A 21,926-nucleotide genomic window follows, 5' to 3' on the forward strand; every position below is an offset into this window, starting at 1 on the left:
CCACATCCTTCTTGTAGTGTAGGGCCGAAAACTGGACACAATACTCCAGATGAGGCCTTACCAATGTCGAATAGAGGGGAATGATCACATCCCTCGATCTGCTTGCAATGTCCCTGCTTATACAGCCCAAATGCTGTTAGCCTTCTTGGCAACAAGGGCACAATGTCGACTCATATCCAGCTTCTCTTCCACTGTAACCCCTAGATCCTTTTCTGCAGAACTACTGCCTAGCCACTTGGTCCCTAGTCTATAGCAATGAAAAGTCCAAAACTGACTGCAAAAAGTTACAAAGGGATCTCTCCATACTGGGTTATTGGGCAACAAAATGGAGATAAAATTCAGTGTTGATAAGTGTAAAGTAATGCTCAGTGGAAAAAAATAATCTCAACTATACATAAAATGCTGGGGTCTAAATTAGCTGTTACTACTCAAGAAAGAGATCTTGGAGTCATCATGGATAGTTCTCTGAAAACATCTACTCAGTGTGCAGCAGAAGTCAAAAAAGCTAACCATGTTGGGAACTGTTAGGAAAGAGATAGATAATAAGACAGAAAATATTATAATGTCAATATGCAAATCCATGATACATGCACACCTTGAATACCACATCTCAAAAAAGGTATATTAAAGTTGGAAAACGTACAGAGAAGGGCAACAGAAATGATTAGTATGGCATGGAACAAATTCTATATAAGGAAAGATTTAAAAGACTGGTTCAGCTCAACAGAAGAGATGACTAAAGGGAGATATGATGGAGGTCTATAAAATTATGAATGGTGTGGGGAAAGTGAATAGTGAAGTGTTATTTACCCCATCACATACCACAAGGGGTCAACCAATGAAACTAATAGTCACCATGTTTAAAACAAACATAAGGAAATATTTCCCCACCCAACATACAGTCAACCCATGGAACTTGTTGCCAGGGGGTGTTGTGAAGGCCAAACATTATAACTGGATTAAAAAAAGAATTAGATGAGTTCATGAATAATAGATCCATCAGTGCCTATTAGCCAGGATGGTCAGGGATGCAACCTCCTGTTCTGGGCATCCAGAAGCCAGGACTGAACAACAGGGGATTATTTGATAATTGCCATGTTCTGTTCATTCCCCTGACATATCTGACACTGGCCACTGTTGGAAGACAGGGTACTGGCTGAGGTGGATGATTGGTCTGACCCAGTATGGCTATTCTTATATTCTAATGTTTGATACATTTGGGGGACTTTTTTTCTTCCCCTTCTCCCTTTGTTTATTGAACATTCTGATGTAATTTCCCATCTCTTCCTGTGGTGTTATCAGCCAAATAAAATCATTTTTGATCAAGAAAATAATGACCTGTCGTCAGCAACTGTTCTGTGTACATTGAGAACTTTATTGTTAAGAGCTATCAATCCAATATCACACAGTTTTCACAAAAATTAGTACTAGTCACACACACAATAAATTTTAAGAACCAAAAAACCACCCTATGTGTTGCACAGAATTACTGTAAAGAGACTCCACTTTTCACATTGCAGTTCATTGAACCTATCTGAGAGAGAATCTCATTTTATTTAACAATAAACACAGAATTGTAAACAGATTCTATTGTACTTGATTTGGAAATGAGAAGACTAATAGGTGGGAGGAAGATGAAACTCGGTTCTCAATTAAACTCCTCCATGTCACGGAGTCTTGATATTTGTATAACTGTGAAAGATGCAGACATTCATAGATTCCAGAATCAAAATGGAACCGTGGTGATCATCTATAACACAAGCCTTTGAACTTCCCTAAATTATTCATAGAGTGTATCTTTTAGAAATATGTCCAATTTTAATTTTAAAATGGTCCATGATGGAGACTCCACTACAACTCTTGGTAAATTATTCCAGTAGATAACTGCTCTCGGTGTCCAAAAAAAAAAAAAAGAAATTAATAAAAAAATAAAAATAAAAAAATGGATGCCTTATTTCCAGCCTGAATTTGTCTAGCTTCAACTTCCAGTCATTGGATAGTATTTTACATTTCTCTGCTAGATTAAAGAACTCACTATTAAATATTTGCTCCCCATGAAGATACTTGGACTGTAAGCAAGTCATGCCTTTGTTTGTAAACAAGTCATGTCACCTCATCTTTGTTAAACTAAATAAAATGAGCTCTTTGAGTCTGTCACTGTAAAGCATATTTTCTAACCCTTTGAGCATTCTTGTGGCTCTTCTGTGAACCCTCTCCAAAATATCAACATTCTTCTTGAATTGTGGGCACTAGAACTGAACAAAGGATTCTAGCAGAGGTCGCACAAGTGCCAAATACAGAGGTAAAATAATCTCGCTACTACTCTCAAGATTTCCTTGTTTATGCATAGTTTGGCCACAGCATTATATTGGGAATTCATGTTTAGATCATTATCTACCATAATCCACAAATTTTTTGCAGAGTCACTGCTTCCCCCATAACAGCCCCCATTCTGTAAGTATGGCCTATGTTCTTTGTTCCTAGATATGTGCATTTACATTTAGCTGTATGAAAACACATATTGTTTATTTGGGCCCTGTTTACCAAGCAATCCAGATTTCCCTGAATCGTTATCGCTCTGTCCTCTTCATTATTTACTACTACTACAGTTTTTGTGTCATTTGCAGATTTTATCAGTGATGATTCTATTTATTTTAAATAGCACAGGGCCAAGAACAGATCCCTCTGGGACCCCACTAGAAACATATCCATTTGATGATGAGTCACCATTGCAGTTACTCTTTGAGACCCATCAGTTAGCCAGATTTTAATCCATGTAACATGCGTGCCATGTTAATTTTATTTTTCTAGTTTTTTAATCAAAATGTCATGTGGCACAGAGTCAAATGCCATACAGAAGTCTAGTAATACTAATGCCTTTATCAACCAAACTTGTAATCTCAGCCCAAAAAAAAAAAAAATCAAAATCGCTTGACAGGAACTATTTTCCATAAACTCATGTTGATATGCATTAATTACATTGTTCTCCTTTAGCTGTTTATTAATTGAGTCATTGAGCCTCCTATCAGCCTCTTTATTGTTTTGCCTAGGATTGATGTCAGGCTAACAGGCATATAATTACCCAGGTCATCTCATTTACCCGTTTTGAAAATTAGCACAACATTAGCTTTTTTTCAGTCTTCTGGAACTTCCCCAGTGCTCCAGGACTTATTAAACATCAACATTAACAGTCCAGCAAGCTCCTCAGCCAGTTGTTTTAAAACTATTATCTGGAGCTGCTGATGTAAAAATGTCTAGCGTTAGCAGCTTCTGTTTAACATCCTCCAGAGATTCTAGTGAAATGGAAAGAGCTTTATCACCGTATGAGAAGACTGTCATATTCCCACCCCCCCTACAGAACAGAAAAATGTATTGAACACTTCTGCCTTTTCTGCAATATTATTGATAATTCTACCATTTCCATCTAGTATTGGACAAAGAACATCGTCAGAATTCTTTCTATTCTTAAAGTATTTTAAAAATTCCTCCTTACTGTCCTCAATTGTGCTGGCCATAAATTTTTTCCTTGTGTCTTTTTGCTTTCCTTGTCAGTTTTCTGCAATTACCAACTTTCGATTTATATTCATTACTATCAATTTCCCCTTCCTTCCATTTGGTAAATATAATTTTTCTATTTGGTATAGCTGCTTTCACTTTGTTTTTTAGTCCATATGGCCTTCTTCCTTGATTGTGGCTTTTGGGGTATCTAAAAAGGTGTTCTTCAATGATTCCCAATTGTCATTCACATTTTTCTGATTAAATTCTTCCTCCCAACTGATTTGGCTCCTAATTGTTTTCACTTTTGTGAAATTGGTACTATTAAAGCACCAGGTGTGGGTGTGTATATAGATGTGGGTGTGTGTATATTCAGCTTGTACGCTATAAATGTGATCAAGTCATGATCACGTGTACCTAAGCTACCATTAATTTTCAGTTCTGTGATCGGTTCCTCTCTGTTAAAACAAGGTCTAATAAAGAATTCCCCTGTGTTGATTGCTACACTTTGAGTTAAGAAATTGCATCTATAGTTTTTAGAAATTCCAAGGATGTTATAGTACTGGTAGACCTTCATATGTCACTTGATTACATCAATTTTTTTCCCCTACACCTTATAGTTAAGTGCATAAAGATGCTGTTGTCCTTTTCCTTAGTGTGCTATAGTGATCTGTAACAGAAACCAACTAATACCCCATTTTGAGTCTTATTGGTTAGGATATTGATCCATAAGCATTCAAGATCATTTTCTTCTGAGTTATCAGTGACTTTGGAACAAGTAATGCCATTTTTGACAGAGTTCTATTCCCTTTCCCCTTTTGCCCACTCGATCCTTCCTAAATAGATTATAACCATTGATTTTAACATTCCAGTAGTGTGAACTGTCTCACAACATTTCAGTAATATCAGCTCGATTGAATTTATTCTCATAAATGAGCAATTCCAATTCCTCTGTTTGTTCCCCAGACTCCTAGCATTAGTGTATAGGCAATTCAAGAATTTCTTCTCTTCATGTCCTTTGGTTCCGTGATTAATTTTGTTTTCAAAAGCTCAGTTTTGTGTGGAGTGTTCAGATCTTTCCTCTTTTTTACCTTACCCTTTGCTATTAGTCATGGTGGCTGCAACAGTTCTGATTCACCATGGCTTTGCAGCTGACCTCCTTCCTGTGCATTCACCTACAGCCATTTCTGGACCAACTGTCAAAGAATGGAGACAAAACCAACCATCCCCACCTGGCAGCCTGGTTTTTGCCTGGGCAGGAGACTTAAGAGAGACTGTGCTCAGAGGAGGTCCAATACACTTCTACCCCTATATAATGGTGTCCTCGGGAGCCAAAAAATCTTACCGCATTATAGGTGAAACTGTGTTATATCGAACTTGCTTTGATCCACCACAATGTGCAGCCCCACCCCCATACAGCACTGCATTACCATGTTATATTCGAATTTGTGTTATATCAGGTTGTGTTATATCAGGGTAGAGGTGTACATCCTTCTCAATAGCAGGAAACTCTACAAGAAAGTTTTATGTTGCCAAATGGAATAGGTTCTCCAGCTGACAAAAGCATTATTGTTTCCTAAGGAGTCCTGGATTCCTCTTACTTTGTACTGTCTCCTCTCCTTGAAGTCCTTGGGCCTACCCATCAGTTCATTATAGGTACGTTAGCAGTTATTAGTGCATTTCATCCTCTAGTGGAGAACTGTTCAGTTTTCTCCCCCACCTCTGCCCCACAGTAAAGTTCTAAAAAGGCACTGTCAGGATGTTCCTGTCAGTATCGAGACCTATTCCTGCTTGAGATCTGAACCTTGTACTGTCAGCGCTTATGAACCTGCCATTTGAACACTTAGCCTCCTGCTTCCTCTTGCGCTTATCAGTGAAGGTGGCCTTCCTAACAGCTATCACATTGGCCAGAAGTGTAGGTGAGCTCAGGACCCTTAGGGCGGACCCACCTTATATGATCTTCCACAGACATAAAGTATTTCTGAGTGTTGCATTCCAAATTTATTCACGAAGTTCCTTCTGACTTTCACTTGAACCAGACAGTTCACCTACCGGTAACCTTATAATTCTAGAGAGGACAGGAAACAACACTTCCTGGAGGTACATAGGGCTCTGGCCTAATCTGGGGCTTCATTCACACATTTATTGGGAACTATGCCTTGGTTCGAGACTCAATTGGGGATGCTTCATTTGGTTCAGCACTCCTGAGAACTGATACAGAAGACATCCTTGCACTCATGTCCTCAATGAACACTGCTTGGGAGTCACCCATACTGAAATACCCTTAGGGACCAGCACTCATAGAAGAAAGGAAGGTTACTTACATTACAGTAATTGGAGTTCTTCAAGATGTGTGGTCTCTATGGGTATTCGTGTCCTGTCCTCCTTCCCCTCTGCTCAGATCCTCTCAGATTTGCAGTAGAGTGAGAACTGGAGAGTCAGTCTGTGTCGCCCTTTATGCCCTCAGTTGAGAGCACAACGACATGAAGGGCACAGGCGCAAATCAATGGATACTGCTATTGGAAACATTTCCAGTCCCAGATGCATAGAGCACATGTGCATCCACAGCAAATACCCATAGGGACCACATCTCAAAGAACTCCAGTTACTGTGAGGTAAGTAATATTCCTTTCTTCGAGTGCTTGTCCCTATGGATATTCCCTATGGAAGCAAGTGCAAGGGCATGTTCTGCACCACAGTGTCAGGGATGCCTAGAGATTTCTGCAGGTCCCTCTTTATTTTTTCTATACATCCAAATAGGTAAAATAAAATATATTGACTTAATCAATCAGACATAACCTACCTCTGTGACCAGCCCAGGATTTGCAGGAAATTCCCTATGGCAGAGTAGTCAATCAGTTTAAGTTATAATGGCTCTTGATTCCTTATCATCTTTATATGCAACTTGATTTTTCATAAACAGAAAACTAATTTAAGTTCTCTTATGTGGTATGCTTTCTCTACATTGCTGCCCTTAGAAGAGAGAGGATTTGTCAGCTAGTCTTGTTACTCTCTGATAGCAGGAGACAGATGACTCATTACAGCTTGTAGAAAGCTGTTTTTGGAAAGCCAGTTCACTTGGAATGCTGTAGCAGCGGGCACATTTGGCATATTTCTTCCTAGAGAGACAGATTTAACAGCATTTTTTCAACTTAATTTAGCACTGAACTATGTTTCAGTGGTTCTGGCTTAAGCACATTGCATCACATTGTTCTTTATTGCATCATATCTTTAAATTCTCATTATCACGTGCCTAACTGCAGCATAGGCACTTACGTTGCTGGACACGCATTCTCCAACTGCCTTGATAGACAGCTTGAATTGCATATAGTGAGCAGATGGAATGGTATTCCAGATCCCTGGCTCCCTTTCTGGGGCTATAACCAGCTGGGATGCATATGATTCTAACTTATTCTGTTATATTCTATCTCTATCGTACATTTCCTTTGTCACTTTTTCTAGGGCTGCTGCCAGATGGGTTTGCATGTAATGCATGTGTGTTCCCTAGAAGAAACTGTCACTAAGAAATTCCATGTGTTGCAGGTTTCTGATATTGTAATAATGACCGTCTCCTGTTATCCATTATAGTCACTATAACTAACATGATCTCAGCAGTCATTCTTTCCATTTTGAAAGAATTTTCAGGGCATGGTAATGTGTAACTGTGGAGAACAAACCACTTCAAAATGATCTCACAAAAGAGAAACTCACAGCATGAGAGTGTTTATGAAATTAATAGTCTATATATGGCCTAGATTCTCTATTTACAGTACTTGTAGCAGTCCACAAAAGAGGGAGAAAATAATAATGATGTGGATTATAAGGTAGTTTTCTCACCTCTGGCCTGTAATTTCATGGATTCAAGTTAACCATTTTTCTTGTAGGAGATTGGACAAAACCCTAGCTCTGAACATCCCATGTTCTTTGAGAACATTCAGGTCTGGATCAAAGCTGTGCAGCCCAAGCCCATCTCTAATTCAGACACTGGCAATGTCGTCCTTTGGGTAAAATAACAAAACCAAAACCAAGCCCTTTTTTTGTTGTTTACCAGTCACTGTTCGGTGGCCTTCCAGGCAGAATTTAAAGATCTCTTTGAAGTATATGTGAAACTCGTAGTATTCTGGCTATTACTCCTTTCCTCAGTATAACAGAGGCGAATGCCTGGAACTAATGTTGAGCGCACAATGGCTACTCTCTTTGACTGCAGAGTCACTGCACTCACTAATTACTTTGTAAACACTTCAAGGGACCATCAGGATGAAAGATGCTATAGAAACCCGAAGTCTGGTCTATGTTTAATGACTGTGTGGAAGAGTACTTGTTTTATAACTGAAACATTGTGACTCTTGTTTTTTTATGGGCTAATTTTAATTGGCACAGCCTTTCTCCTTTCATGCTGTACATTCCTCCCACACAAGCAAAAATGTATATTTTCATTTTGTATAATATCTCTTTTTGCATCTGTTCCTTTTTAAAGCAAAATCAGCATTGGGTAACCAACACAAGAACAAAGTAATTTCACTTGCAACAAATACCTTCCAGTTTCATTCAAAATAACCCACTCTGGATCCCAATCATTAAACCCAGCAAGACAACAACTGTGTTAATAAATTACACAAACACCAAAACCAAGGCAAAACAGCGAAAGGTAACTTTCCTTACATGTGGGAAACAAAGCACATGGGCAATGACTTTTTCACTCTTTCATACTGGATGCACTTTTCACACATGGTAACATTTTTCTCTCTCCAAAGTCCATGTCGTAGACACAGTAAGAAACCTGGCACTTACTCCACCAAAAACAACTTTGCAAGGAATAAAAGAATTAGTCACAAATATTTTACTGTCGTTAGGATTTTAAAATAAATACATAAAATGAATGGAGATACTGCAAATGGAACTTTCTAAACTGTCATTAATTTGAATGGTAAAGATGTCATATTAAATTACCAGTTGTATGGCTCTTGATGGAAGGAACCACTGGTTTACAAATACGCATTGTACTGTATTGGGCTCTTCATCATATTTAGACCCACATATAAATAAGCCCAAATTTTATATTGATTTTTCTATATCTGAATATTTGTGGAAATTTAATATCAGGGTTGAGTTGTACTCCTTCCTAAATATGAAATTTATCTGAATACAAGCTGAACATAAAGTAATAAGAGAGATTTTTAAAACACCTTTTCCTTTTATTAACGAATGGAGACCTGTACCAGACATTTCTTTTAAAAGTTAATTTGGGACTCTCTCCTCCTCACCTCATCATCTATCCTGTGCACAGCTATCTTCTACATCAGTCTGCCTAGGAGGAAGTTAATTACAAATCCCATCAGCCACTAGTGAGGGTGGGCCAGCAGAAGACTTTTTTTTTTTTTAAATGGTACCTTAGGAGAGGATGGGCAGAAGACTTTCATATCTTTCTTTTAATGGCTTCCAAGTTAGACCTCAGTTAAAATTTGCCACACTGGTTTTTGGGAGTTATAGTCCACTCCATTACGGGCAGCCCAATATGCTGACTAGACTGATGTCACAAAATGCTACTGGATAAAAGATAAAACAGGAAAAGATTCCATGTAGGAGCTCTCCAACTCTTATTTGTGTGTGAGAGACGAGGTATAAAGCTCTCTTTAAGTCCCAGTATGTAAGGGGTTTCAAGCACAGCCGAGGTTCACTGTCTATCATGTAAGTGAGCTGCAATGAGGTGCAGAGGGGAAGGGGCTGCAGCTGTCTAGGAGAAAGGGTGTGGCCTCCCCTCTACCAGCTTGCTGAAAGCTGAAAAGGTGGCTGTAACCAAGTGTTCTGAGTTGCTTTGCTCTTGTTTGAATCTTTTTGTATCAATAAAACTAGCCCTGAGGAAAAGGACTTGATCTGAGCTGCTTTGGGCTGTATTTTTACATCCCTCCGCTGGTGTATCTGCCCACTGGCTTAAACAGTTTGTATATTTTGTGTGTAGCTTTTTGGCTGGAAAATGGAAAAGGACGCCGAAGCCCAGAGTGAAAATTGTAACCTTAAGGCAAATTCATTTTTATTAACATCAAACTTCTGGATGGAGAATATGCATATTAGTGTCTGTGCAAATCCCTAATTGTATTATTGCCTTCTTTCTGTGAAAGAGAGGTCGCCATTTCAACAGGACTCATAAATGAAAGTGGCATATTGACAGATAAAGCAAGCATTAATTATGTACACAGACCAGAATGGTCCAAATGGTGTGTATAAGTAGCCTAGATTGATTTTGAGTAGGATTTTCTCTGAAGTTTATCATAACAAACTGAATTGCAACGGACAAATAAACCTGCACTGACTCTTATTAGAAAATAAGTGCATTCTATTTTCCAAATACAGTAGTCACTCAGACATACAGAAATAGATACAGATTGGATTTCATAGCACCCAAAATAAATGTAACAAGCAATATAAATGAGCTAAAAATGTTGGTGAGCTGCATGGAACTGAATTAGGAGAGAACGAGGAGTACTTGTGGCACCATAGAGACTAATAAATTTATTTGGGCATAAGCTTTCGTTGGCTAAAACCCACTTCATCAGATGCATGCAGTGGAAAGTACAGTAGGAAGATATATATATACACACAGAGAACATGAAAAAATGGAGGTGCCATACTAACTCTAACAAGGCTGACTAATCAATTAAAGTGGGCTATTATCAGCAGAAGGAATAAAAACTTTTGTAGTGATAATCAGGATGGCCTATTTCAAACAGTTGACAAGAAGGTGTGAGTAACACTAGGGGGGAAATTAGCATGGGGAAATGGTTTTTAGTCTGTGTAATTACCTATCCACTACCAGTCTTTATTCAAGCCTAACATTCCACACAAAGATGGACTACAAGCTGTTAGGAACAGTATCCCCAATAATGTCACGACAAACCTGGTGGCTGAACTTTGTGACTTTGTCCTCACCCACAACTATTTCACATTTGGGGACAATTTATACCTTTAAGTCAGCGGCACTGCTATGGGTACCCATGGCCCCACAGTATGCCAACATTTTCATGGCTGACATAGAACACTTCCTCAGCTCTCATCCCCTAACGCCCCTACTCTACTTGCACTACATTAATGACATCATTATTTGGACCCGTGGAAAAGAAGCCCTTGAGGAATTCCACTATGATTTCAACAATTTCCATCCCACCATCAACCTCCGCCTGGACCAGTCCACACAAGAGATCCACTTCCTGGACACTACAGTGCTAATAAGCGATGGTCACATAAACACCACCCTATACCGGAAACCTACTGACTACTATACTTACCTACATGCCTCCAGCTTTCATCCAGGACACATCACACGATCCATTATCTACAGCCAGGCTCTGAGATACAGCCACATTTGCTCCAATCCCTCAGACAAACACCTACAAGATCTTTATCAAGCATTCTTAAAACTACAGTACCCACCTGCTGAAGTGAAGAAACTGATTGACAGAGTCAGAAATCATCCTACTACAGGACAGGCCCAACAAAGAAAGTAACAGAACGCCACTAGCCGTCACCTTCAGCCCCAACTAAAACCTCTCCAGCGCATCATCAAGGATCTACAACCAGTCCTGAAGGACGATCCCTTATTCTCATAGATCTTGGGAGACACTTTCAGGTTCTGTGTTGCGAATGGATACATACTCTCTTTTTAAAAACATACAATAAGGATTTTTTTAGAACAAGGCAAAGAGAATGACGTTTTTTGTTACTCAGATGATTGTGTTATTTGTCAATAGTGATCGGTTAAGCTTTTAAAAGCATATATGTCGGAAGGAAAAGAGGATTTATCAGTTTCACCCACTTTCCTGATTTTATAATGTCACAATTCTCTCAGTGAAAAAATAATTCAATTTCCATCTCTCCCCTCCCACCCGGGGGGAATTGTTTCTGCTACAGTTAGAAAACTAAATGTCAGACTGATTGACCTTCCACATCGTGACCATCATTAAAGATGGTAAAGGTGTTAGATAAATTCCTGAAGCCAATGCAGATCTAAAAGGACTTCTGATTGATGATGTTTTTGCTATCAGTGCTACATTTCATGACCAGTGCCCATCTGACTTTTTAGCATATGTTACGCATTTTTACATTGCCTTTTTCTTTTGTCTTGGTAAAGACTGAAGTTTCTGAGAAGGCAATCCTGTTTATGACTCACATTGAAGAGGGCAGTACAATATATGGTGGAAGTTGGGGCCTCTTCCATGTTATATGCAGTCTGATGTTGACGAAAAAAGTTATTATGTTTGTTGTAAAAACTAGTTTCTGTAAAGGAATTACAGCAGAATTATCTATGTTTCAGGGTTTGTTTAAAACATGCAACTGAGACTAGCTTCACCAAGATTCACAAACATGGACTGATTTAAAGTCTGGGTGGGAAACCTCTCTAAAATGAGTGTTTGTTTTTTTTCATGATTTATCTTCAAACCAAAAAAAACCCCTTGATGGCTTCACTTCATATTCCTGGGATCATTTGAAACTCACATCAGTATGAGAAGCAAACTGGAAAAAAGTTTCACTTCATCCCATATTTGTTCATATTGGATTTTAAATTACTCTCTTTAAACGCAAGTTTTGAAGAGAGAGAGATGGGGCAAATAGTTGTGTATTTGTTTTTGAAAACTCAGTTTAAAAAATAAAATATCAAAATTTGAAAAGTACTTCCTAGGTTTTTGTTTGTCACTTTGGTCCGTTTCACAGGATGTGATATGATGTACCATGAGACTCGTAGGTCTGTTCAATGGTTTTACAATGGTCACATTGGCAAAGCACCAAAAGCAACTTGTGTTTAATTTTTGGCAACTGAAACTCAAGCTCGGTTTAGGATCAGATATCCCCCTGCCTCTCCTCAGAAGTCAAAGGATTGTTTGCCTCTGCATAGATAACAACTAGTAACTTTATATTGCGTAAATCAAACATATTTATCCAATATGGAAAAAAGAGAGAATCAATTAAAATAAAAGAAGTCTCAAAGTTTTGGTATACAGTTTAAGGTTACTATAAACCTTGCTGCTTAGGTGGAAAATTATTTGTATTACAAGTGAAGTTTATGTAGAAATGCTTTTTAAGGATAAGAGAAAATAAGTCCTCTCATCTTGGGCTCACCTATGTTGCTGTAATTTCCTCTGCCTCCTGGCTCCTTTCCTAGTCTGCCTCCTGTTTTATTCAGATTCCAGCTCTTATGTTTGTCACCATCTTTGTGAACTTCCATTTTTTAGCAACCTGGCCCATCCCTGGTGTCTGTGGTGGTGGACTCCTGCTCCCACCTTTCATTGTCTCATCCATCCACTTTGCTTGAGCAGATAGTTGATTGGATGTTTTTCCTGACTCCTATCTGAGCTTCATTAAAGCCCCATCTCCTCATTATCTCCCTTCATGGAAACAGACATCTTTCTCTATCACTTTTGGGCAATTCTGTTGTTCATTTGGACTACCTCGGTGTACAAAGTTAATGCTTCCTTGTAAGGGGAATGTTGGCTCCTTAGTCCAATACTTCCAAACCTAGTACCAGGCAATTTTAGAAATACCATATGTACAACTTAGAAGTATGACACTATACATATACAAATAGTCGTCTTTATCAAATAAGGATCTTTATGGTCAGTAAGTCAGACTACCATAAACGTTATTTTGATATTCACCGTATTTCCATAGTAATGATAATTATTTGCAAAAACATTTGAAAAACCTTGAGTATCCACTAAGGTTTAGTTTAGTTAAATTGTTTTATTTAGCAATGAGTTTTTTTCTACATATTGTAGCATGGATTGCACAATGTATATCATTGTTTCAGGTTTCATAAAATAAAACTCATGTTCCTTCTACCAGATGGAACAAAGATTATTATATTTGGACGATAAATTAGTAAAAAAGGAAACTTGACATCCGCTTAACAACCATTCTTATCTGACATGCATTGTGACTAAAAAATATTGCAGGTGACAATACTGAACATTTTTATAGCTAGAAAAAGTGTAACAAAAATATTAAGGAGACAAACAAACTTATAGTATTTCAGCTGAAGTGAGGTTAAGAAATAGGATCTCTTAAAAAATATTAAGGAGATGCATATGGGAATGTAAACTAAAAAAAAAATCAAAGTTGGTCATATAAAACAAGATTCCACAAATGATTCTGTTCACAATTTAAAATATTATCCAAAAATAAAGGACTAGATAGTTCAGTGTGGTAGTGACAATGATAAATGAAAACGGTATTCACCCAGGCCCACAATTACAGTAGGTAAATAGGAAAGCATATTTTATAAAGGAACTACAATATCTGGAAAGAATCCACAATTTATTGTAACTGGATTACTAGCAACATAACTTTTGGCAGTGCAGGTAGAATCACTTTGAAAGTGAGTAGGGGAATGAGAGTAAGAAATACTGTATTTGGAGAAGATGAAACTTCATACAGTCAGTATATTATTAAGTTTGTAAGTGGTTTGTGGGCTTTTAGAGACCAAATTTGCAGTAGTACTTTAATTGCATAGTTCAGTAAAGGTGTTCTCTAGTCAGTTTTTATGTGCTATGCTATTGGCAAAAAAGATGGATGAGCATGTAAGTGGAAATTTCTAAAGCAAAAAAAAAAAATCTCAAATGAAGCACTGCACAAAAACAGAGAGCCAATGAAATATCTTAGTTGAGTGCAATGATAAGAGTGGAGAGGAGATTTCCCAAATGCATGTTTTTAAAGCAATTTTGGCTTGACTGGTTGAATATTACAACAACTTTTTTCTGAATAAAACTTTTATTAAACTTTTCATCTTTAAAAAATAAAGAGAAAAAAAATAAAGAGAACTAGGCTTACAACAACTTTTTTCTGAATAAAACTTTTATTAAACTTTTCATCTTTAAAAAATAAAGAGAACTAGGCTTTCAAGTGATACAAGTGATACAAGCCTTGGTGATACAAATGCAACACTATGTACAGAGTATTCTGTCCTCTTTGAATGGTAAATATGAGGCACTTGAAGGAACCAAAAGTTAACTGATGGCTTTTCAAGTGACCTCTGTGAAATATTTGTTCTTGATCCAAAGTGGTTCTTCAGATCGGAGTTGAATCATACTTGCATGGGAAGCGTGCACAGCAGCTACCTGTGCTACACCTGTTTTCAGGCCTCTATCTCCTTGCAGTCACAGAAACCTGGTTACTCAATTTGACACTGCCTCTTCAGCTGCCTTCTCCCAAAGTGGCTTCTCTTTCACTGACATTGCCCTGAGTTGTTCCCTAAAAAATGTTATGGGTGTGGGCAAAAAATTTTGACCAAAAGTTTTTTGGTGAAAAATGCAAATTTGGTGACACTAAAACCTTTGGTAAATTTGCATCAATTTTGCCAAATTGTTTTTTAAAAAATGATAAATTTCCAAAAAACCTAAACTTTGTTTCAATATTTTCTAAACTGAATTTTGAGTTTTCAATTCAAAGTGACTTTTTGTTTCAAAATTTCCTTTAAAATTATTGAAAAATAAAATTGAAAGTTAAAAAATTCTCAAAAATTGAAACGTTTTGTTTTGGGTCGACTCAAAACAACATTTTAATTTTTTTATTATTTTTTGATTCACTGAACATTTTAAAAAAATATTGTTTGTTTGGCCCACAATGAAATGTCTTCAATTTTTCATAATTGCCAGTGAACTGAAAAATGTTATTCGCATAGCTCTGCTGTTTATTTTCTCCCCCCCAAACATCTGCCATTTCCATCTTCTCCCCACTTCCTACTCTTTTTCCTGCCTTTTCCCTCCATCTTGTGCCTTCTGTTCAGAGTTTGATATGCGTCTCTCCCTCTCTGTCTCATTCTTGGTTACTTCAACATACATGTTGACCTACTCTCACCTCCCCATTTAACCTTCAACCCAGGACTGATCAAAATGGCCACTCAATCTTGTTTTCACTAAGCACTGCTCTGTCTCTGATCTCTCCATCAGTTTTCTCTTTTGGACCTTCATCTCATCTTCAAAATCACTGCCCTGGCTTCCACTTGACCATGTGAAGTAAGTCTGCTTGTGTGGAACTCATCCTGAAGTTCTAACCTTACATCAACAACTGCAAATGTTTCTTAAATATAAAAAATGATACACATTTTCAGAGGAATGATGATATTGTAAATGCTAAAAGTGCCTGTTTAGGCTTCATCAGCATCTTTAATTTCAGCCTTTTCAGGGGGTGTTTGTAGCACAGGAAAATCCTTATAATTCTTTCAAGTGGGACTCTACATGGACATAAGGATCTGCCCATGCAGGTTGCTTTGTCCCGCTAGGACCACTGCTTGCAGAACAGGGAACCTTTGATTACTTGTGACTGTGTGGAGGTTTGAAATGGAACCCCGTTGAAGCAGCAATTTATTTGGGTTATAGGATGAGAGATGGTATAGCTAGTGAAAGAGCCAAAAGTATAAACATTAATTTCTCCTTCATGTGACTTTTTTTTTTTGGTGACCCATAGCTTTATTCTTTTATAATAATTTTATGTATAAATCATTCTCACTGTCTCCCCCATCAAGGTAATCCTGATGCTATATGATAGCTTAAAATACAATACAGTTAAAACATTGTGAAGCGATAATTTAAAAACAGCTAAATAAAGCAATAAAGAAAATAATCAAACAATCGTGTCTCATAGTCTAAAACCAGAGTCAGAATATTCCCTTTTGTGAACTACCAGCAGTGATGTACAATGGTGATTTAGTGAATCTATTTTTCAGTTATTTATGTACTCAGATCATACTTTGTTCTCTTCTTTGCTTTTACCTTCAACCAAATAAAGCTTCCTTTCTCAGCATTTCTCAAGCAAAAGTCATCTTAAAGGCTTTTTATAAGGGATGGTGGAATATGCTATCCATCCCGATGTCACTAATTTGAGGATACAAAATCAAACTTGCCAATATAAGTGAAACATCCATTGAATTGACATGAAATATTCAGTATAATGTGGCAAATTTTTGCAGTTATAATACTGACTCGGGCTTTCTCCCACCTTCCTCTAGCCCTTTTTCAGGCCATCAGTCTTACGCTGCTTGTCAATATGAAATTAGTAGGATTGGTGGCAAAATGACATCTGGGTGTAGCATAAAGGACAGAAACGTTGCTAACAAATTTTACTACTTTTTTATCAAGAAATTTATTGAAGATTCAAATTCAGGATTTTTAAGTAGCACATTAACTCTTTAATATGGTACACAGAGTGTAGTCATAATTCCATAAATTAACATTTCAAAACCGTTTTAAATCCATGAGTCCATGATTATTACTTTTTAAAATTCTGCATTCCAGTAGCACTGAGACACCTTGCATTTCACCAAAAGTACTTTATTTTAAAACATTTTAAACTCTTAAGTCAACACATAACAGTATATTCTTATTTGGGAAATCAGTATTTTACACTTAAAAGCTTTGAAATTTGCCTTTCACTTTGCTCTTTTTCCAGCAGTATTTTTGCTATTAAATATGGGTTTAAATCGGAAATCTTTCATCAAACACGCTTAGCTGTTTTTAAAAAGGTAAGGATTTCTTGGCATACAAAACAATTATGGATTCAAAGAAATTGCAGAAGAAAGATGCCTGTTAGATCAGGTTCTTTACTCATCCAGTGTCTATAGTACCTTTTCAATTAACAGATGAGCCTGTCTTTCTCCCTATCTATAGTACATTATCAGTATTTTGTACACAATGTGGGAAAAATCTCTTTTGGTGTTTAGTGAAGGAACAGTTTGTAACACAAAATTTGATAAAAGATGGATTTCTGTGGGAAGGCTACCATGTAATGGTGATTTATTATGCAACATCAGTTGATATCAACCCAGTTCCTTCCTGTCTGACTGACTGATCCTCCGTCTAAAGTATTTGTAAGATATCTACCATAATACTGTGGTATCTGAATTGGAACTAGTTTTTAACAGCTCTGGATAATCTGAAAATGGATATTTTTTTCAAGCTTTCTATGAGTTTCCCTATAACTCTGATAGATACAATATCCTGTTCCCTATGCTGGATTTATATTTCAGCTTCTTGAGAGATAAAAGAAGGCCAATGACTAATACTGGAAGGAATTGTTAAGAGATGTATTTACTTCTACTTGAGTCTGCTTGCTTAGTATGTGTCCCAATTAATTTGTTTTTGTTGTGATGCTATTGAAGAAACCTGCACACTCTTGACCTTTTCTTATAATTATGACCATATTACCCCTTTGAAGCACTGTTTTAATTATGTACTCTGAAAGCTCTACTAAAATTTCCATAGCATTGCTGCAGAGTCGAAATGTTCATTGTTTTGAGCTCAAGAATATAATCAAATGAGTTGTTTATTGATGTTCTTGGAAGTTGTGACATATATGGTCTGCATTCTTTTTCATATTAATTTTTACAAAATGACAACTGATTTCACAGATGTATGAGTCATCTCACTAGAAAAATTTATTATTATTTATTTATATTATAGTAGCATCCAAAGGCCTCTATCAAATGTCAAGTCCCTGTTGTAAAAAATAGATATGGTATCACAGCAAAAACAAAAACAAAAAACTCCCCAAACCAATAACATGTAACTGTGGTGGTGCTGATAGGTGTGACCGCCAATAAAACATGCTATAATAACTACATAAATTCCCCACTCCCAACTGGAGAGCCTTTCTGTTATTTCTTAACTTGTCAAGTATTGGAATTTTTCATTCAACTGAAAAGCTGCCCAGCCAGCTCTGTTCTATAAACAGAATTGGCACAGACAAGAAGACCAAACCTGCAACTGCAGGGAGTCCTGGTTCATGGGAGCTTTGCCAATGCTAGTGTGATGTTTACTGCTCATGGTTCAGTGCCTCATAGCTTTGTGCAGACAGGGACTTGCAGTGATAACTTGAGCCCTACAGGACATTACAATGTCTCAGCCTTTGTGTCTCATCTCAGCTCCTGGGTGAGTCATACTGTATTTTCCTCCCCCAGCGCCCATTTAACAGGAAATCCCAACCCAGATTTCCTCTATTGCTCTAAATAAACACACACTGGTTCTATAGTCTTTGACATGTAGCTATTCACATGGTACATCTAGAATCCCACAGATGGTGTAGAATAGAGTAGAAAGTCCCACTGAATCTTGGCCTTTTAGTCAAAGGGACGCTGACTGGAAATTATGGCTCTTAAACAAAACAAACAAAATATTGCCGAATACATTACCCAATACATTTTCCTTATTTGATCTTGTGTACTTCTAAGTGTAGAATTCCTCCTGCTTAACGAGGTATTGTGTAAAAGCATCTCCTCTGACATAGCATGCTGATGCTCGGCTTCTGACATGTATGAAGTGGGGTTGCCAACTTTCTACTCCCACAAAATGGGACACCATTGTCACACCCCTTATCCGAGGCTCTGCCCCCACTCACTCCATCCCCCTTCCCTCTGTTGCTCGCTCTCTCCACCCTCATGCACTTGCTCATTTTCACTGGGCTGACTCGGGGGCTGGAGTGTGGGAGAGGGTATGGGCTCTGGGCTGGTGGTGTGGGTTCCAGTTCAAAATTGCCCTCTGTAGCCTTGCTGTGAACATTATCTATTTCTACTCCCCCTCATTCCCTAAGATCTAACACTGCTCTTTTCTCTATCCCTCCCCTCAGTCTGGTGGTTTGAGAGCCTTCACCTCTGCATTTTCTGTCATCTGGAACACACTTTCACTAATGGAGATTCCATCTAGTCTTAAAGTAGTTAAAACTCCCTCTTCTCTAAAGATGACTCACTCCTGGTCCCTAGCTTCTTAGTGCAAGACAAGCAGAACTCCCCAAGCTGTTGAAAGTTTTTGATTCCGAAGGGCCCTGGGAGCAGGATGGACCACAATTCAACCTTCATCAACTGATGATCTCGCTTTGCTGTCTTAGTTTAACTGCTGCCTTTGCAACATTGCAATCAGTTTTGAACTGACCAGTTGTCAGAAGTAAGCCAATGAAAATGTTTGAAAACATTGCCTGAGAAAGTGAATAATAAAAATTAGTGTAAAACTTACCAATGCCTCAAAGGAGAGACCCCCCAAGCACTGAGGGGAAGTGAAAAGGCCAGTGAAACGATCTATTTAGAAAAACAGAATTACAGTGCTTTTCTCTGCTCTCTCTTGCCTGTACCTCTTTCTCTACTGTTTATGGTTTGCCTCTTCAACTTTATAGTAACTCTAAAGTGTTTTGCAATACAGTTTGTTGGAAAGATGCCATACAAAATAGTCAGAGCTACAGTAGGCTTTTGATGGGGAAAAAATACAGTACCTACTGTGGTGTGAAATTCCTTGTATACTAGCTGAGAGGAGTAACACTGGTGTGGTGGAACCTCAGTTGCCTTAGGATAGTCTGTACAGCAGCCAGTTTATTGACTTTGTAGGGATAAAAACAAAATGAAAATGCATTTTTTGTTGCCTTTTTGTTTTCGTAGTTTTAGGATGGATTTGAGGTTTTATCAGATTATTGCTACCGTCTATACTATTCTTTTATAGTCATCTGTAACATTGCTTTTTTCGTGTTCTGCCAGGGTCCCCAAGGATGTTCTCGTTCTGTGCAAGCCCTGCTTTGGGATTTTGTATCAGAAGCTGAAATTGCTATGGATTGTGGAACAGAGGAATATTTGCAGTTTAGGTTACAGATTAAATTAATCTCTGCTTCAGAGTTCATGTGAACTCATGCACCATGAACAGCAAAGTAGGGTTAAGAGTGTTGTCTTTTACATGACACATGAAAGTAGTCCATGGCATGAAATCTAAGAGTTCTTTAAGTTAAAATAAGACTATGTATTTATGCATTTTTTGGTATAGACACAGAAAGGATAGGGTTGGATGCAGGAAACGGATTGCCATCTTGGAAATTTAATGACCAGCTCTTTCCCTGTGACGTGTGTGGAAAAGTGTTTGGCCGACAGCAGACATTGTCCCGACATCTCTCACTGCACACAGGTAAATCAAACACTTTGGTGTTTTCATTTACAGTGTCACGCAAGTTTGTTGCAAGAAGAAGATGAGGCAAGTTTCACTGCAAGGAAACACAATGGTGTGGAAAGAGACGTCCTCTGTTCCCTTCACTTGGGATGAAGACAAGTAGAACTGGGCTAAAAATTCAAAGGGCTAACCTAATTCATTATGGCCCAACCATCATCCATTTTAGAAAACAAATGGTCAAATGAGAATTTGTCCAGTTGCCAGATTCTGACAATATCAAACTACCTTTTGGTTACCACCAATTAAGCAAGCCTGTAAACAGGGCTCTAAAGAGAGGAAGAAAGTTTGTATTTTGTTTTGGTTTTGTTTATATGAACGGCTCTTTAAACATTAGTGACCAGCAGAAGAGACAGCCCGTAGTGTTTCAAATATTAGTTAGCTTCTGGGATGTTCACCTTCATGAACTTTTAGCTCAAGTGAAGGGAGTAGAGGATGACTCTTTTCTACAACACTCTTTTCCATAACATCAGTGGAGCTAGATCTATTAAAATCAGCTGAAGGTCTGACTCGATGCCCACTAGTTTTATACAGAGGATTTGTCTAATCAGATGTTGCAGCCAGTGTATGGTGCACGCTTTTTTCGGAGAATGTCTCAGGCTCAGGCCAAAGGACAAATGTGTTGAGATGCAATGCACAGATTAATAAGATTAGGAAACAAGAATTTCAAACATAGTGCTGAAAAATATTGTTCATATAATGCTGGTATATATAGTACCACTTAGTATGACCATGCTAGAAAACCCCCAAATGGTGTTTTCTGTGGTTTTGTGATTTTTTGTCTTAGCCAGATTCTGAATTTCTCTCTGTTAGTGCTTGCACATTGTATTATTGTATTCCAAAAGTGAAGCAGTTTTTCTTAAAGAGGAAAGGTTTTAAGGGCAATTTAATGTTTGGTTGTTTTTTTTAAACAAGTAAATACAAAATAAGACCTGCTGTGTGTGATGACTTTGTCGCCAAGTTTTAGAGATGTTAATTTAAACATTGTGAAGCATCAGAAACTGCTGAGGAGTTTGGTTTGGATTTAGTTTTACTGTTCTTCGAGGGGTTTTGGCTAACTTGCGTTCCGAACTTGACTACCTATACAGATGCTTTTCTCCAAGTTTTGGTAAATAAGCATCAAACTCCATAGATAGAAAGATAGATAATATGCACACAACCACCTTCAAGAACTTCAACCCTACAGAAAAAAAAGTGCTAGGTGAAGAAATGAGTTGCACATTACTGACCTGAATCTATAGTGGCTGAGGGGAAATTCTCAGATCTGCAGTTACACTGGTTTTCCACAACACAAAAAGTTTTGTATTAAACTTCATACAATCCTTAGACCAAATTTCAAAAATACCCTTAAATTAGCTGAAAATGAGTTATCTATATAAATTACTATTGTGAAGCCTGATAACTCTTTTCTAACCTTCTAAATGTGTCAGCCTGGATGATTCTAACAGCTGTTCAGACTTTTTAACCCAAGCA

At 37.7% G+C, this 21,926-nt stretch overlaps 1 protein-coding gene across 4 annotated transcripts in view; it reads left to right on the forward strand.

Annotated features, from left to right (window-relative positions):
* Positions 1–21,926, forward strand: part of ZNF827 (zinc finger protein 827) — a 126,081-nt gene that overhangs the window by 91,067 nt on the left and 13,088 nt on the right. For all 4 annotated transcript variants that reach the window (XM_030564394.1, XM_030564395.1, XM_030564396.1 and 1 more), the window contains one exon: positions 20,277–20,414. In XM_030564394.1, the coding sequence (XP_030420254.1) occupies positions 20,277–20,414 (138 nt within the window). The remainder of the gene's footprint in view (positions 1–20,276; positions 20,415–21,926) is intronic.

The sequence above is a fragment of the Gopherus evgoodei genome, chromosome 5 (assembly GCF_007399415.2).
Source record: "Gopherus evgoodei ecotype Sinaloan lineage chromosome 5, rGopEvg1_v1.p, whole genome shotgun sequence".
Lineage (NCBI taxonomy): Eukaryota > Metazoa > Chordata > Testudines > Testudinidae > Gopherus > Gopherus evgoodei.